We start from the raw sequence: 19,292 nt of genomic DNA on the forward strand, positions 1-19,292 counted from the left end.
TGGCGCGCGAGTTCATGTTGGGTACCCTCGTTCCAATACGTTATAAAAGAGTATGTCCACCTTGAATATTATTCATGTTCTGGTTAAAAAGGCCCTAATGATTTATGCTATACAACGTTTGACATGTTTGAACGAACGTAAATATATTTTTTCCCCTCGTTCATGAAGTGAAGTCCGGCGGGCTTAGATCATGTGCTAACAAGACGGAGATTTTTGGACATAAATGATGAGCTTTTTTGAACAAAACTACATTCGTTATGGACCTGTGATACCTGGAAGTGACATCTGATGAAGAGAATCAAAGGTAATGGATTATTTACATAGTATTTTCGATTTTAGATCTCCCCAACATGACGACTAGTCTGTATCGCAACGCGTATTTTTCTGGGCGCAGTGCTCAGATTATTGCAAAGTGTGATTTCCCAGTAAGGTTATTTTTAAATCTGGCAAGTTGATGGCGTTCAAGAGATGTAAATCTATAATTCTTTAAATGACAATATAATATTTTACCAATGTTTTCTAATTTTAATTATTTAATTTGTGATGCTGACTTGACTGCCGGTTATTGGAGGGAAACGATTTCCTCAACATCAATGCCATAGTAAAACGCTGTTTTTGGATATAAATATGAACTTGATAGAACTAAAAATGCATGCATTGTCTAACATAATGTCCTAGGAGTGTCATCTGATGGAGATTGTAAAAGGTTAGTGCATCATTTTAGCTGGTTTTATGGTTTTGGTGACCCTGTCTTTGAATTGACAAAACATTACACACAACTCTTGTGAATGTACTGTCCTAACATACTCTAAATTTATGCTTTCGCCGTAAAACCTTTTTGAAATCGTAAAACGTGGTTAGATTAAGGAGATGTTTATCTTTCAAAGGGTGTAAAATAGTTGTATGTTTGAAAAATGTGAATTTTGACATTTATTTGGATTCAAATTTGCCGCTCTTGAAATGCACCTGCTGTTGATGGAGTGCACCACGGGGGGGACGCCTGCGTCCCACCTAGCCCATAGAGGTTAATGTGTTTGAGCCAGTCAGTTGTGTTGTGACAAGGTAAGGCTAGTATACAGAAGATGGTCTTTTACCAAATAGGGCTAAGTCCATTTATTTGATAAGAACAGCTCAAATAAGCAAAGAGAAATGACAGTCCATCATTACTTTAAGACATGAAGGTCAGTCAATGCGGAACATTTCATGAACTTTGATAGTTTCTTCAAGTGCAGTCGGAAAAACCATCAAGCGCTATGATGAAACCGGCCTCTTATGAGGACCGCCACAGGAAAGGAAGACCCAGAGTTACCTTTGCTGCAGAGGATAAGTTCATTAGAGTTACCAGCCTCAGAAATTGCAGCTCAAATAAATGCTTCACAGAGTTCAAGTAACAGACACATGTTCAGAGGAGACTGCGTGCATCAGGCCTTAATGTCGAATTGCTGCAAAGAAACCCCTCCTAAAGGACACCGATAAGAAAAAGAGACTTGCTTGGGCCAAGGAACACGAGCAATGGACATTAGACCAGTGGAAATCTGTCCTTTGGTCTGATTAGTGTGTCTTTGTGAGACGCAGAGTAGGTGAACGGATGATCTCCGCATGTGTGGTTCCCACCGTGAAGCATGGAGGAGGAGGTGTGACGGTGCTTTGCTGGTGACACTGTCTGTGTTTAATTTAGAATTCAAGGCACGCTTAACCAGCATGTTTACCACAGCCTTCTGCAGCGATACACCATCCCATCTGGTTTGCGCTTAGTGGGACTGTCATTTGTTTTTCAAAAGTACGATGACCCAACATACCTCCAGACTGTGTACGGGCTATTTGACCAATAAGGTAGAGTGATATAGTGCTGCATCAGACTGCCCTGACCTCCACAATCACCCAACCTCAACCCAATTGAGATGGTTTGGGAGGAGTTGGACCACATAGTTAAGGAAAAGCAGCCAACAAGTGCTCAGCATATGTGGGATGTCCTTTAAGAATGTTGGAAAAGCATACCAGGTGAAGCTGGTTGAGAGAATGCCAAGAGTGTGCAAAGCTGTCATCAAGGCAAAAGGTGGCTACTTTGAAGAATCTAAAATATATTGGTTACTACATGATTCCATATGTGTTATTTCACAGTTTTGATGTCTTAACTATTATTCTACAAAGAAAATAGTAAAAATAAAGAAAAACCCTTGAATGAATAGGTGTGTCCAAACTTTTGACTGGTACTGTATATGTCAACTTTTTATAGATTTGTTACATTTTCACAAAAGTAGTGCTATAATAGTGGACCAATAGAGCGCCTGTTGCACAGCCAAACATATTTTTCCAGCACCCCAATTGAAAATAACATTCATTAAAAGTACCCTGCACCACCAAACTTCTTCCCGTGGCGTTGCCCAAGGGGTGTACGTTTTGGTTTTTGTACTAACACAACACAGCTGATTCAAATGATAAAAGCTTGATGATTAGTTGATTATTTGAACGGTTAAAGGATGAGAGAGGGAGGGGTCTGACTGGATGGGTCCTTAAAAAGGAGAGCAGGAAGCGGTAGAACTCAACTCACAAACAGAGCGCTGACATGACCAGACTGCAGGTGAGAGTTCAACATAGTACTGTATCGGATTTCATCCCAAATGGTGTCTTACTAGGTGTGCCATGCATCGGGGTTAGTTAGCTAGGGTGCTGTTTTGGGGAGAACCCAAGAGCATAGACTTCTCTACTTAAGTAGATGGTGACTATCAGATGCTTTCAATTCCCTATGTAGTGCCATTTGGAGTCAAACATTCCTGTGTGCCAGGCTAATCTACTGTATGTGGTGGAAGAGATGATAGCTGGTATTCCTCAGCCCTTCATTAGTTGAATGTGATAAGTGGACTTACTGGGGTGCTCGAGCAGAGGTTGGGGAAACAGATGGCTTCTCTCGTGTGTGTGTGTGTGTGTGTGTGTCAGGAGACTATCACCATGGCGATGTTGACCCTTCTACTGCTTCTCAGCGCTGCCTTTACACTGGGCGACATAATGACTGCGAACATAGCAAGTAAGAGTCAGCTTCACACTTTACATCACGAGTGTCGAACTCATTCCACAGAGTGCCTAGTATCTGCAGGTGGTTTACCTTTCAATGAAGACAACCAGGTGAGGGGAGTTCTAAATTGATCAATAGAGGGAGGCGCTAAAACCTGTAGATACTAGGTGCTCTGTGGAATGAGTTTGTGCTTTACATCATTCGTTGTGTATATTTTGTTGTGGTATGACTGCTCTAAAAATGTTATTTATGATGCAAGGGGATTTGTATGTCTGTCAGTCTCGACTATCCTTTCAAGTCGGCTGCAATTTCGTAACACTCCCTGTCTTCTCCTTTCAGATGATTTGGTGAAATTTGCAGCAGACAAAAGAAACCCATGCCCCAGAGGCTGGTTCCAATTTAATTCACGCTGCTTCATGTTTGTCAAAACTGCAATGACATGGCCCAAAGCAGAGGTATAATGCTTACCCTCTACAATTGAAATGATCTGGCTCTTTTAGTTAAAGGGTCTTTGGCCTTATTTTAACAGGCGCCTCATGTAAAATATGCTGTAATTAATAATGTCTATAGGCTTTGCAATATTTGTGTGGAGTTGGGCCCTGTTGTCTATTAGAACCCACAGGGCATGGGTTAACTAATCTCTAAGAGCCTGTTAATAGAACATTAGTTCCGATGGCAATATTTGAGTCCAGAAGACAAATTCTCAGACTGGACAACTGACTAATACTTCCATTATGACATGTCTTTGTCTCTGTGTACTGCTTGCTCTAGCGCCACTGTCAGTTACTTGGAGAAAAACTGGAACCTGTGCGCAACACTGTAAAGTACCTTGGCGCAAACCTGGCATCTGTGCACAGCTATGAAGAGTTCCGATTTCTACAGGCGGTGGTGTTGATCAATACTGGCAGTTTCCCTCTTACCTGGATTGGCGGATATGATGCTGTTCAGGCAAAGGTGGAAAAGGTACCCAGTTGTCATAGTTGAGTAAAAGTGATAGGAGTGACTCCAGGGAAAGGTATACTATACCTGAACAGTTCAGCTTGAGGTCTTAGTATACTCATCAATATGTCATGTCCTAGGAATCCTGTTTTAAGACTAATGAAACAATCAGCTCAGAGTAGGTGTTAAGACACTGCTCAGACAACTCTGTGCCAAGAGTAATCAACTCGCCAGTTTCTCAGCTGGTGATGAGCACAGTTTGAGGTACAGCAGAGGAAAGATGGTGACAACGCTCATTGACATTTAGCAAGTAACGGGGGACACACACAATCGCAACACTTGTTCACACATGTGATTTATTAGCCTAGTGGTTATAAGTATTTAGGCATGTCATGTGACTAAGGCCTCGTGTGAAGTCATTGTCAAAAGTGAAAGAAATACTGTTGGATGTAGGTCTAGATTTGAGTTGATCATCTCGAAAGAATACTTGGATATTTCAACTCCAAAGCAATTGCCACAGATGATCCATTATATTGGCCTCTAACCATGTGTAGAGTCTGCAATGGAATGCAGTCGGGCAGATCAGGTGGGACCATTCTAGCCTATGAGAGAGCAGATTCCAGTGTGACAGGCACAACTCCGATATAAATGGTTTTCTCAGTTTCTGGCATGTCATGTGTGCTACTTGTATCAGTACTCGTAACAACCTAAGCATTACAAAACGTATATTTGCTCAAATAAGCCATTATATTTGTCGTCAATGAAATTCGACATCTTATTGACGGCCATACAAAAACCTTACCCGCTTGAGAAGGCAGATTTTGGCCGTAGTTATCCTTCTCGCTCTTCTCGACTCTTCCTCTTTGCTATGGCGCAGAAACAACTTACTAGGTGGCTTGTTCCATTTGAGACCTTGGGATTAAGGTTGTATCTGACATTTGTTAAGTTGATAGGTCGGTGTAGTTTTTAAGAAAGTGTCTATATAAAAAAAGAACCTGGTTTGGAAGATCTTACAGATGTACAAAAAGAATGCCCATTGCAGTATCCACTGACACAGTGGGCTGGAGTGAGTACTATAGCATGGTATCAAAAGGCAACCTATTCCATATCGGTCTGGCCATGTTTTAAATCTGGAAGCCTTAATGGTGACCCGTCAGTTTGCGACATATAACAATTTTAGCTATTTTTTATTTTGTTTTTAACCATGCTGCGCGACGCTGTTCAGCGACCAAAAATGATAATGGTGGCGCTGTTTCCCCCCTAATGCAGATTCAGTCTTTAAACGGTTGTAGGCTGGGTTTTTTTTTCACCGGTCAAGGCTATGGAAATGCATTGGGATTTTTAGAAATGTGGTTGTAGTATCAACACTTATGGGTTTTCACCCCACAGTTCCAGTGTCAGTCTGCACGTTTTTGGTAGTGGTGGCTTTTACGGTTCTGGTGGTGGAGTAAAGACCATGAGTATGTTGGATTTTAGAAATTGTTCAGCAAGCACATCTGAGATCTCACTACTTCCCCACAGGACAGGCTATGGTTCTGGAGTGACGGCTCCAAATTTGATTACGAGAGCTGGGCTGAAGGGGAGCCGAATAACCACTATGGTGCCAGAGAGCCATGTATTCAGATGAACTTTGGAGGTACAGTAAGCCCATTATCATTCATCAAATTCAACTTTTTCAGAGTACGTTTAACAAATAAATGTGACTTTTCTATTTCGTGTTTCCTCTTAAGCTGAAAACGGCTGGAACGATGAATCATGTGGGAAGAGCTATCCCTCCGTGTGCTCCATAAGAACCTGTTTAATCCTTCAAACTATCAATTGAAACCAAAAATGCTACGCCGGTGTCAGCATCCTAACTGCAAATGTTATGTAGTTATTGTTTCTTGTCAATAAAACAGGTGTCTGTATTTAATCTCATGAGTCGTAATTAAACATTGATTCACTTTGAAGATGGAGTCTGTTCAGTGGGCATTTCAATTCTTTGATATTGTTTCTTGAAGAATAGAATTCTCTTAGGACCCAAAAAGTAGTCTCACTGTCAACTGCGTTAATTTTCAGTAAACATGTTTAAATATACACTAAAATAACTCATCCTAGATCTGAATGAAATAATATTAAATACTTTTTTTCTTTACATAGTTGAATGTGCTGACAACAAAATGACACAAATAATCAATGGAAATCCACTTTATCAACCCATGGAGGTCTGGATTTGGAGTCACACTCAAAACTAAAGTGAAAAACCACACTACAGGCTGATCCAACTTTGTAATGTCCTTAAAACAAGTCAAAATGAGGCTCAGTAGTGTGTGTGGCCTCCACGTGCCTGTATGACCTCCCTACAACGCCTGGGCATGCTCCTGATGAGGTGGCGGATGGTTTCCTGAGGGATCTCCTCCCAGACCTGCACTAAAGCATCCGCCAACTCCTGGACAGTCTGGTGCAATGTGGCGTTGGTGGATGGAGCGAGACATGATGTGCTCAATTGGATTCAGGTCTGGGGATCGGCCGGGCCAGTCCATAGCATCTGCCTTCCTCTTGCAGGAACTGCTGACACACTCCAGCCACATGAGGTCTTGCATTAGGAGGAACCCAGGGCCAACCGCACCAGCATATGGTCTCACAAGGGGTCTGAGGATCTCATCTCGGTACCTAATGGCAGTCAGGCGAGCACATGGAGGGCTGTGCGGCCCCCCCAAAGAAATTCCACCCCACACCATGACTGACCCACCGCCAAACCGGTCATGCTGGAGGATGTTGCAGGCAGCAGCACGTTCTCCACGGGGTCTCCAGACGCTGTTACGTCTGTCACATGTGCTCAGTGTGCCAGTGTGCGCAGTGTCATTTTGCAGGGCTCTGGCAGTGCTCCTGCTCCTCCTTGCACAAAGGCGGAGGTAGCGGTCCTGCTGCTGGGTTGTTGCCCTCTTACAGCCTCCTCCACGTCTCCTGATCTACTGGCCTGTCTCCTGGTAGTGCCTCCATGCTCTGGACACTACGCTGACAGATACAGCAAACCTTCTTGCCACAGCTCGCATTGATGTGCCATCCTGGATGAGCTGCACTACCTGAGCCACTTGTGTGGGTTGTAGACTCAGTCTCATGCTACCACTAGAGTGAAAGCACCGCCAGCATTCAAAAGTGACCAAAACATCAGCCAGGAAGCATAGGAACTGAGGAGTGGTCTGTGGTCCCCACCTGCAGAACCACTCCTTTATTGGGGGTGTCTTGCTAATTGCCTATAATTTCCACCTGTTGTCTATTCCATTTGCACAACAGCATGTGAAATTTATTGTCAATCAGTGTTGCTTCCTAAGTGGACAGTTTGATTTCACAGAAGTGTGATTGACTTGGAGTTATATTGTGTTGTTTAAGTGTTCCCTTTATTTTTTTGAGCAGTGTATATGACCATAACAGACAGTATCTGGTGTGGCCACCAGCTGCATTAAGTACTGCAGTGCATCTCCTCATGGACTGCACCAGAGTTGCCAGTTCTTGCTGTGAGATGTTACCCCACTCTTCCACGAAGGCACCTGAAAGTTTCTGGACAATTCTGGGGCTATGGGAATGGCCCTAGCCCTCACCCGCCTATCAAAAAGGTCCCAGACGTGCTCAATGGGATTGAGATCCGGGCTCTTCGCTGAACACTGGCATTCCTGTCTTGCAGGAAATCATCCACAGAACTAGCAGTATGGCTGGTGGGGTTGTCATGTCAAGATGAGCCTGCAGGAAGGGTACCACATGATGGAGGAGGATGTCTTCCCTGTACTGCACAGCGTTGATTGCCTGCTATGACGACAACCTCAGTCCGACGATGCTGTGACACACCGCCCCAGACCATGGCGGACCCTCCACCTCCAAATCGCTCCAGAGTACAGGCCTCGGTGTAACGCTCATTCCTTAGACGATAAACGCGAATCCGACCATCACCCCTGGTGAGACAAATCCGCAACTAGTCAGTGAAGAGCTTTTTTTGTTTCTTTTCAGTCCTGTCTGGTCCAGCGAGGGTGGGTTTGTGCCCGTAGGTGATGTCTGGCGAGGACCTGCCTTACAACAGGCCTACAAGACCTCAGTCCAGCGTCTAGCGGACCGTCGGAGGGTTTGTGCCTTCCTAGTGTAGCTCGGGCAGTTGCCATCTGTACTGCCGAGGTGTGATGTTCGATCCTGTGCAGGTGTTACACGTGGTCTGCCACTGCGAGGTCGGTCCTGTCTCACTGCACGGACAATGCAAGTTATTGCCCTGACCACATCTGCAGTCCTCATGCCTCCTTGCAGCATGCTTAAGGCACGTTCACGCAGATGAGCAGGGACCCTGGGCATCTTTCTTTTGGTGTCTTTCAGAGTCAGTAGAAAGGCCTCTTTAGTGTCCTATGTTTTCATAACTGACCTTAATTGCCTACCATCTGTAAGCTGTTAGTGTCTTAATGACAGTTCCACAGGTGCATGTTCATTAACAAGTGTGGGAAAACTGTGTTTAAACCCTTTACAATGAAGATCTGTGAAGTTATTTGCATTTTTACGAATTATCTTTGAAAGATAGGGTCCTGAAAAAGGGATGTTTTTTTTATTGTTGCTGAGTTTATCACTTCACAAACACTAACGTAAACGAATAGTGTGTATAGCTTTTAAAAGTTGAAAATTGTCAGAGCGCTGTCAGTGAATATTAGTGTTACATTTCCCTACCCCATCCGTTCCCTGTATACCAAGTAGTGGGGCAGCTGTTTGGTGGTTCGAATCGCAGAATGTAGCTTTTGCGTTTCCAAACTCTCGCTAGGTATAGACGTGAGTACAAGATATACTTATTAGAGCCAACTGGTTTCAACTGTTCTGCCTGCGGATATGGAACACGGACCTGTTCATCGGACGTGCTGTTTTCGACTCTCTCGACCTCCGTGCTCGGCTATGAAAAGCCAACTTACGTTTACTCCTGATGTGCTGACCTGTTGCACCCTCTACAACCACTGTGTATAAGCACTTTGTGAAATCTTCTGATGTAAAAAGGGCTTTAGAAATGCATTTCATATGGAATCGCATGATGCGCAGTGTGATGTGTTTATTCCCTCCGTGCACAGCTAGCTAGTATAATTGCATCACCATGATCATAGTAATGAAGTGAAGGTGATCACTTTACTAAGTGGGTGGAGGCAATACCCATTAGGGTCAGTAAGGGAAGAAAGAGGACGTGCTTAACTCAATTCCCTTCTGTAAACCATTAAAGGTGCTTGGAACCAAAAACAGATTGTTTTGTATGATACCCATCAAGGACGAGACTGGCGAGGCCACCTCCAAGGCGATGGTGGACATCTTCAACACCCACGGTCATCCTTGAGTGACCGAGGTCATGAACGCTGGAATGGTTTTAATTTCTTTTACAATTTTTTTTCCATGGTACATATTTCAATATGTTACATTGTCAATAGATATCGCTTTCCTACCCCCTCCTCCAGGTTTTGTGACTGGACCAACCAGACCCTCAAGACTGCCATGGGCAAGTCCCTTGATTGGTACCAGGAAGGATGCGAGAACAACCTGAAGGTAAGTCTCTCTTTGCACACGACAGCAGCATCTAGGCCTCCACCGAGTACGGACGCGAGCCGGTGGATGTTTTCAAACCAGATCAGAACGCCTTTTGAGGACCACCTTCCTAGGAAATATAGTTGTATTTATTCCTGTTCTCAATCAAGGTGAGACTGAACATGGACGAGGCGCAGGAGAAACAGAAGGAGAGCTACCGGAGCAGAATCAAGAAGGGGACCAAGTGCTACGACGTCTGGGCAAATGACTTGGTTTGGAAGAAGGACGGAAGGAAGGAAGGCGAGACCTGAGAGAACCTCGCTGCTCTTTCGCTCCTAGCTGGGGTCACCATCTGTTAAAGTGAATATAAAAGATCTCACAACTATTTGCATACAAATGACCTGAAGCTACTTTTAGTTTCCCTAACACTGATATTTTTCCTCTGTCTTCCTAGGGTTACCTCGGTGGAAGCCAACAATCTTCCACAGTTGGACAGTCGACCACTGAAAGCCCTGACGCCCTACACTTCAGTGAAGCTCGATAGACAAAGTATGTAAAGTTTTGGTTGACATTTGAGAAAAGCAAGAAATTAATTTTAGGACCATCGACTGGCCGAGCCCCCAGGAGGAATCCCATCTACCAGAACCAGTGAGTTTGGATCAGTTTGATTCTCTGTGCGGAGGGGGACCATGGAGGCTATACCTTCCAAAAGTGTTGAGCAGTACATATCTCCCATTTCTAACACTACACCAATCCATTACATTTTCTCAGTGTAACCTGTGTGTTTGCTTGTTTCTGTGTCTGTCTCCTACCCTGCTCCTGTTCTCAAGAGAGCAGCAGTGCCTGGACTTTGCAGTCTCCCTCTTCAAGTCCCCCTTCTGAGACTGGCTGCCTGTTGAGAACAAGGGACAGGCAGAACCTCCCACCCACACACATCCACCTCCTCTATATTCCACGCACCAGAATTCAGTATTTTAGTCTGATTGTCGGTGTACAGAAAATAAATTCATGACACAACTGTACCAAAAACGATCAAAGTTTATGTATTAAAATATTGACAGGTTGGTTTTCACAGCTGTTTCACAAGGTGTTCATTATTGGAAGCTGTAAGGTATCCTTTGATGGTATTTATTTGTTCCAGATTATTCATTGTTGTATCCTAGGACCAACAAGAGATATATATTCAACCACAAGGGTGTATTTAATGAGCTATGTGATAGAGAGGAAAAATGAATCATAATAGAGGACTACTGAAATTATATTATTTCAGTGTAGATAAGGGCAGGTTAAAATAAAAACATGACAGCCAGACAAGCCAGTGACTGAATCAAGAGGATTTACATATTTGTGGAGTGGACATGGGCTTACTTTGTGATATTGTGTCAAGCAGAATACACGGTTTCTTTGACATTTCCTAAACGGAGCAACATTTAAGACATAAGGATTTCATGTTGTAATGTTGACGAGGTACCCAAAAAGTAGTTTGACTTAATCTTTCCATGTTATTAGCTAAACAAAGCTTGCTTAAACAGCGAAATTGTCGCGGAAATCAGCCATGTTTGCATAACGACGAAGAAAAGAACACAATTTAGGCTGTGATCTCCAAAATTCCAATGACTAGGTAATCACACCGTTGATATAGCAATGGACGCTAATAGTTGATCGAATCCTATTGCGACGCAGTGGGGGACAGTATTGGTTTTATTAGTCTCTCACTCAAAAATGGCTCTACGCCTTATGGCAAAATGATGAAACAATATGGCAGTCCCCGCACCACAATGTGCATTCTGTTGGGCAGGCACAAATAGGCTGACTGTGCGCACAGAAAAAAGTGTGTGGGACTTTCCCTTAATCAGATTTTAGTTTCCAAATAATTCATTAGTGCAGCAATTTCATTAATGTATTAGTTTGGATCAAAGAGTAATTCCACGAGCCAAGCTGTTTCAAAATGTTCAGCACCGCATGACGTTTCACAGTTCAGCACCAGGATGTGGATAGCACACATGACATCAATGCCATAACCTCACACTTGGTTTTGCAGGATCCTCCAATGTGCAAAGAAAACTACCCAAATGAATTTCCCAAAATGAATCTGGTACTTATGTTTGTGTGATGTAACAATTGGTTCATTCATTCTCAAAGGGTACATGGTAACAAGGCTTGTTGATGCTCATACACATGCTCTGCTAAGACCCGTTCAAGCCAGTGTCAAAAAGCCTCAACCTTTTCCAAAAGCAAATTCCGTCATCTCCTACATGCCAAACGGCCAACAGGCTTACATGGGCTTTTAGCAGTTATTGTTGGGGTTCTTATAATGGGGTAGACTCTGGTAGAGAGAGAGAGATGCACTAGCAATGCTACTGGTCGATGTTTGAAAAAAATACAGGAGCAGGGTAGGAACGAGCTTAACAGAAATTGCTATTCATGCAGGTGATATCCAGGGGATATAGAAGCGTCAAAATATCAGCTGCATTTCAACTGTATTTTGACTGCATTTTTGCTGTGAACCGTAACAGTGATAGCCTTGGCAGAACAGCATAAACAGATCTGGGAGTGTGGCTTTCAGTTAGTTCTTTTTGGCAACCCATCCCATGAGAGTGAATGTCTCGCCAATTCATCTGTTCTGTTATACTTAATCAAAATCTGACTAACCCAGTGCACTGCCTGCTATGAATTCTATCTGATGGTGTTTGCATGTTTAGGTAAAAATACAAATAATGTCCCCATTTGGAACACTGACAAGTAAAGAGCATACATATATAGTACCAGACAAAAGTTTAGACACACCTACTCATTCCAGGGTTTTTCTTTATTTGTACTATTTTCTACGTTGTAGAATAATAATGATGACATCAAAACTATGAAATAACACATATGGAATCATGTAGTAACCTAAAAAAGTGTTAAATCTATTTCTATTTGAGATTCTTCAAAGTAGCCACCCTTTGCCTTGATGACAGCTTTGCACACTCTTGGTATTCTCTTATCCAGCTTCATGAGGTAGTCACCTGGAATTCATTTCAGTTAACAGGTGTGCCTTGTTTAAAGTGAATTTGTGGAATTTCTTTCCTTCTTAACCTGTTAGGGCTAGGGGGCAGTATTTGCACGGCTGGATAAAAAAAATCTACCCGATTTAATCTGGTTACTAATCCTACCCAGTAACTAGAATATGCATATACTTATTATATATGGATAGAAAACACTCTAAAGTTTCTAAAACTGTTTGAATGGTGTCTGTGAGTATAACAGAACTCATTTGGCAGGCAAAACCCTGAGACATTTTCTGACAGGAAGTGGATACCTGATGTGTTGTATTACCTTTAAACCTATGCCATTGAAAAACACAGGGGCTGAGGAATATTTTGGCACTTCCTATTGCTTCCACTAGATGTCACCAGCCTTTACAAAGTGTTTTGAGTCTTCTGGAGGGAGATCTGACCGAACAAGAGCCATGGAACGATGATGGCCCATTAGACACCTGGCGCGCGAGTTCATGTTGGGTACCCTCGTTCCAATACGTTATAAAAGAGTATGTCCACCTTGAATATTATTCATGTTCTGGTTAAAAAAGGCCCTAATGATTTATGCTATACAACGTTTGACATGTTTGAACGAACGTAAATATATTTTTTCCCCTCGTTCATGAAGTGAAGTCCGGCGGGCTTAGATCATGTGCTAACAAGACGGAGATTTTTGGACATAAATGATGAGCTTTTTTGAACAAAACTACATTCGTTATGGACCTGTGATACCTGGAAGTGACATCTGATGAAGAGAATCAAAGGTAATGGATTATTTACATAGTATTTTCGATTTTAGATCTCCCCAACATGACGACTAGTCTGTATCGCAACGCGTATTTTTCTGGGCGCAGTGCTCAGATTATTGCAAAGTGTGATTTCCCAGTAAGGTTATTTTTAAATCTGGCAAGTTGATGGCGTTCAAGAGATGTAAATCTATAATTCTTTAAATGACAATATAATATTTTACCAATGTTTTCTAATTTTAATTATTTAATTTGTGATGCTGACTTGACTGCCGGTTATTGGAGGGAAACGATTTCCTCAACATCAATGCCATAGTAAAACGCTGTTTTTGGATATAAATATGAACTTGATAGAACTAAAAATGCATGCATTGTCTAACATAATGTCCTAGGAGTGTCATCTGATGGAGATTGTAAAAGGTTAGTGCATCATTTTAGCTGGTTTTATGGTTTTGGTGACCCTGTCTTTGAATTGACAAAACATTACACACAACTCTTGTGAATGTACTGTCCTAACATACTCTAAATTTATGCTTTCGCCGTAAAACCTTTTTGAAATCGTAAAACGTGGTTAGATTAAGGAGATGTTTATCTTTCAAAGGGTGTAAAATAGTTGTATGTTTGAAAAATGTGAATTTTGACATTTATTTGGATTCAAATTTGCCGCTCTTGAAATGCACCTGCTGTTGATGGAGTGCACCACGGGGGGACGCCTGCGTCCCACCTAGCCCATAGAGGTTAATGTGTTTGAGCCAGTCAGTTGTGTTGTGACAAGGTAAGGCTAGTATACAGAAGATGGTCTTTTACCAAATAGGGCTAAGTCCATTTATTTGATAAGAACAGCTCAAATAAGCAAAGAGAAATGACAGTCCATCATTACTTTAAGACATGAAGGTCAGTCAATGCGGAACATTTCATGAACTTTGATAGTTTCTTCAAGTGCAGTCGGAAAAACCATCAAGCGCTATGATGAAACCGGCCTCTTATGAGGACCGCCACAGGAAAGGAAGACCCAGAGTTACCTTTGCTGCAGAGGATAAGTTCATTAGAGTTACCAGCCTCAGAAATTGCAGCTCAAATAAATGCTTCACAGAGTTCAAGTAACAGACACATGTTCAGAGGAGACTGCGTGCATCAGGCCTTAATGTCGAATTGCTGCAAAGAAACCCCTCCTAAAGGACACCGATAAGAAAAAGAGACTTGCTTGGGCCAAGGAACACGAGCAATGGACATTAGACCAGTGGAAATCTGTCCTTTGGTCTGATTAGTGTGTCTTTGTGAGACGCAGAGTAGGTGAACGGATGATCTCCGCATGTGTGGTTCCCACCGTGAAGCATGGAGGAGGAGGTGTGACGGTGCTTTGCTGGTGACACTGTCTGTGTTTAATTTAGAATTCAAGGCACGCTTAACCAGCATGTTTACCACAGCCTTCTGCAGCGATACACCATCCCATCTGGTTTGCGCTTAGTGGGACTGTCATTTGTTTTTCAAAAGTACGATGACCCAACATACCTCCAGACTGTGTACGGGCTATTTGACCAATAAGGTAGAGTGATATAGTGCTGCATCAGACTGCCCTGACCTCCACAATCACCCAACCTCAACCCAATTGAGATGGTTTGGGAGGAGTTGGACCACATAGTTAAGGAAAAGCAGCCAACAAGTGCTCAGCATATGTGGGATGTCCTTTAAGAATGTTGGAAAAGCATACCAGGTGAAGCTGGTTGAGAGAATGCCAAGAGTGTGCAAAGCTGTCATCAAGGCAAAAGGTGGCTACTTTGAAGAATCTAAAATATATTGGTTACTACATGATTCCATATGTGTTATTTCACAGTTTTGATGTCTTAACTATTATTCTACAAAGAAAATAGTAAAAATAAAGAAAAACCCTTGAATGAATAGGTGTGTCCAAACTTTTGACTGGTACTGTATATGTCAACTTTTTATAGATTTGTTACATTTTCACAAAAGTAGTGCTATAATAGTGGACCAATAGAGCGCCTGTTGCACAGCCAAACATATTTTTCCAGCACCCCAATTGAAAATAACATTCATTAAAAGTACCCTGCACCACCAAACTTCTTCCCGTGGCGTTGCCCAAGGGGTGTACGTTTTGGTTTTTGTACTAACACAACACAGCTGATTCAAATGATAAAAGCTTGATGATTAGTTGATTATTTGAACGGTTAAAGGATGAGAGAGGGAGGGGTCTGACTGGATGGGTCCTTAAAAAGGAGAGCAGGAAGCGGTAGAACTCAACTCACAAACAGAGCGCTGACATGACCAGACTGCAGGTGAGAGTTCAACATAGTACTGTATCGGATTTCATCCCAAATGGTGTCTTACTAGGTGTGCCATGCATCGGGGTTAGTTAGCTAGGGTGCTGTTTTGGGGAGAACCCAAGAGCATAGACTTCTCTACTTAAGTAGATGGTGACTATCAGATGCTTTCAATTCCCTATGTAGTGCCATTTGGAGTCAAACATTCCTGTGTGCCAGGCTAATCTACTGTATGTGGTGGAAGAGATGATAGCTGGTATTCCTCAGCCCTTCATTAGTTGAATGTGATAAGTGGACTTACTGGGGTGCTCGAGCAGAGGTTGGGGAAACAGATGGCTTCTCTCGTGTGTGTGTGTGTGTGTGTGTGTCAGGAGACTATCACCATGGCGATGTTGACCCTTCTACTGCTTCTCAGCGCTGCCTTTACACTGGGCGACATAATGACTGCGAACATAGCAAGTAAGAGTCAGCTTCACACTTTACATCACGAGTGTCGAACTCATTCCACAGAGTGCCTAGTATCTGCAGGTGGTTTACCTTTCAATGAAGACAACCAGGTGAGGGGAGTTCTAAATTGATCAATAGAGGGAGGCGCTAAAACCTGTAGATACTAGGTGCTCTGTGGAATGAGTTTGTGCTTTACATCATTCGTTGTGTATATTTTGTTGTGGTATGACTGCTCTAAAAATGTTATTTATGATGCAAGGGGATTTGTATGTCTGTCAGTCTCGACTATCCTTTCAAGTCGGCTGCAATTTCGTAACACTCCCTGTCTTCTCCTTTCAGATGATTTGGTGAAATTTGCAGCAGACAAAAGAAACCCATGCCCCAGAGGCTGGTTCCAATTTAATTCACGCTGCTTCATGTTTGTCAAAACTGCAATGACATGGCCCAAAGCAGAGGTATAATGCTTACCCTCTACAATTGAAATGATCTGGCTCTTTTAGTTAAAGGGTCTTTGGCCTTATTTTAACAGGCGCCTCATGTAAAATATGCTGTAATTAATAATGTCTATAGGCTTTGCAATATTTGTGTGGAGTTGGGCCCTGTTGTCTATTAGAACCCACAGGGCATGGGTTAACTAATCTCTAAGAGCCTGTTAATAGAACATTAGTTCCGATGGCAATATTTGAGTCCAGAAGACAAATTCTCAGACTGGACAACTGACTAATACTTCCATTATGACATGTCTTTGTCTCTGTGTACTGCTTGCTCTAGCGCCACTGTCAGTTACTTGGAGAAAAACTGGAACCTGTGCGCAACACTGTAAAGTACCTTGGCGCAAACCTGGCATCTGTGCACAGCTATGAAGAGTTCCGATTTCTACAGGCGGTGGTGTTGATCAATACTGGCAGTTTCCCTCTTACCTGGATTGGCGGATATGATGCTGTTCAGGCAAAGGTGGAAAAGGTACCCAGTTGTCATAGTTGAGTAAAAGTGATAGGAGTGACTCCAGGGAAAGGTATACTATACCTGAACAGTTCAGCTTGAGGTCTTAGTATACTCATCAATATGTCATGTCCTAGGAATCCTGTTTTAAGACTAATGAAACAATCAGCTCAGAGTAGGTGTTAAGACACTGCTCAGACAACTCTGTGCCAAGAGTAATCAACTCGCCAGTTTCTCAGCTGGTGATGAGCACAGTTTGAGGTACAGCAGAGGAAAGATGGTGACAACGCTCATTGACATTTAGCAAGTAACGGGGGACACACACAATCGCAACACTTGTTCACACATGTGATTTATTAGCCTAGTGGTTATAAGTATTTAGGCATGTCATGTGACTAAGGCCTCGTGTGAAGTCATTGTCAAAAGTGAAAGAAATACTGTTGGATGTAGGTCTAGATTTGAGTTGATCATCTCGAAAGAATACTTGGATATTTCAACTCCAAAGCAATTGCCACAGATGATCCATTATATTGGCCTCTAACCATGTGTAGAGTCTGCAATGGAATGCAGTCGGGCAGATCAGGTGGGACCATTCTAGCCTATGAGAGAGCAGATTCCAGTGTGACAGGCACAACTCCGATATAAATGGTTTTCTCAGTTTCTGGCATGTCATGTGTGCTACTTGTATCAGTACTCGTAACAACCTAAGCATTACAAAACGTATATTTGCTCAAATAAGCCATTATATTTGTCGTCAATGAAATTCGACATCTTATTGACGGCCATACAAAAACCTTACCCGCTTGAGAAGGCAGATTTTGGCCGTAGTTATCCTTCTCGCTCTTCTCGACTCTTCCTCTTTGCTATGGCGCAGAAACAACTTACTAGGTGGCTTGTTCCATTTGAGACCTTGGGATTAAGGTTGTATCTGACATTTGTTAAGTTGATAGGTCGGTGTAGTTTTTAAGAAAGTGTCTATATAAAAAAAGAACCTGGTTTGGAAGATCTTACAGATGTACAAAAAGAATGCCCATTGCAGTATCCACTGACACAGTGGGCTGGAGTGAGTACTATAGCATGGTATCAAAAGGCAACCTATTCCATATCGGTCTGGCCATGTTTTAAATCTGGAAGCCTTAATGGTGACCCGTCAGTTTGCGACATATAACAATTTTAGCTATTTTTTTATTTTGTTTTTAACCATGCTGCGCGACGCTGTTCAGCGACCAAAAATGATAATGGTGGCGCTGTTTCCCCCCTAATGCAGATTCAGTCTTTAAACGGTTGTAGGCTGGGTTTTTTTTTCACCGGTCAAGGCTATGGAAATGCATTGGGATTTTTAGAAATGTGGTTGTAGTATCAACACTTATGGGTTTTCACCCCACAGTTCCAGTGTCAGTCTGCACGTTTTTGGTAGTGGTGGCTTTTACGGTTCTGGTGGTGGAGTAAAGACCATGAGTATGTTGGATTTTAGAAATTGTTCAGCAAGCACATCTGAGATCTCACTACTTCCCCACAGGACAGGCTATGGTTCTGGAGTGACGGCTCCAAATTTGATTACGAGAGCTGGGCTGAAGGGGAGCCGAATAACCACTATGGTGCCAGAGAGCCATGTATTCAGATGAACTTTGGAGGTACAGTAAGCCCATTATCATTCATCAAATTCAACTTTTTCAGAGTACGTTTAACAAATAAATGTGATTACTTTTCTATTTCGTGTTTCCTCTTAAGCTGAAAACGGCTGGAACGATGAATCATGTGGGAAGAGCTATCCCTCCGTGTGCTCCATAAGAACCTGTTTAATCCTTCAAACTATCAATTGAAACCAAAAATGCTACGCCGGTGTCAGCATCCTAACTGCAAATGTTATGTAGTTATTGTTTCTTGTCAATAAAACAGGTGTCTGTATTTAATCTCATGAGTCGTAATTAAACATTGATTCACTTTGAAGATGGAGTCTGTTCAGTGGGCATTTCAATTCTTTGATATTGTTTCTTGAAGAATAGAATTCTCTTAGGACCCAAAAAGTAGTCTCACTGTCAACTGCGTTAATTTTCAGTAAACATGTTTAAATATACACTAAAATAACTCATCCTAGATCTGAATGAAATAATATTAAATACTTTTTTTCTTTACATAGTTGAATGTGCTGACAACAAAATGACACAAATAATCAATGGAAATCCACTTTATCAACCCATGGAGGTCTGGATTTGGAGTCACACTCAAAACTAAAGTGAAAAACCACACTACAGGCTGATCCAACTTTGTAATGTCCTTAAAACAAGTCAAAATGAGGCTCAGTAGTGTGTGTGGCCTCCACGTGCCTGTATGACCTCCCTACAACGCCTGGGCATGCTCCTGATGAGGTGGCGGATGGTTTCCTGAGGGATCT

The 19,292-nt window shown here is 42.5% G+C and overlaps 2 protein-coding genes across 4 annotated transcripts; both read left to right on the forward strand.

Moving 5' to 3' along the window:
• Positions 1–2,515: 2,515 nt before the first annotated feature.
• On the forward strand, positions 2,516–5,901 carry LOC106600282 (ladderlectin-like). Of its 2 annotated transcripts, none has more exons than XM_045694028.1 (6): positions 2,516–2,581; positions 2,938–3,025; positions 3,353–3,468; positions 3,785–3,976; positions 5,474–5,588; positions 5,683–5,901. In XM_045694028.1, exons 1-6 carry the CDS (start codon positions 2,567–2,569, stop codon positions 5,772–5,774), a joined length of 618 nt encoding a protein of 205 aa, XP_045549984.1. In that variant the 5' UTR covers positions 2,516–2,566; the 3' UTR covers positions 5,775–5,901. The 2 variants fall into 2 exon arrangements, with proteins under 2 accessions (XP_045549984.1, XP_045549985.1); XM_045694029.1 differs by having other exon boundaries at positions 2,941–3,025.
• Positions 5,902–15,457: 9,556 nt separating this feature from the next.
• LOC106599531 (ladderlectin-like) lies at positions 15,458–18,847 on the forward strand. 2 transcript variants are annotated; one of them, XM_045694030.1, is made up of 6 exons: positions 15,458–15,523; positions 15,880–15,967; positions 16,295–16,410; positions 16,727–16,918; positions 18,417–18,531; positions 18,629–18,847. In XM_045694030.1, exons 1-6 carry the CDS (start codon positions 15,509–15,511, stop codon positions 18,718–18,720), a joined length of 618 nt encoding a protein of 205 aa, XP_045549986.1. In that variant the 5' UTR covers positions 15,458–15,508; the 3' UTR covers positions 18,721–18,847. The 2 variants fall into 2 exon arrangements, with proteins under 2 accessions (XP_045549986.1, XP_045549987.1); XM_045694031.1 differs by having other exon boundaries at positions 15,883–15,967.
• The last annotated feature ends 445 nt before the right edge of the window (positions 18,848–19,292 follow it).

The sequence above is a fragment of the Salmo salar genome, chromosome ssa14, assembly GCF_905237065.1.
Source record: "Salmo salar chromosome ssa14, Ssal_v3.1, whole genome shotgun sequence".
In the NCBI taxonomy this organism is placed as follows: Eukaryota; Metazoa; Chordata; class Actinopteri; order Salmoniformes; family Salmonidae; genus Salmo; species Salmo salar.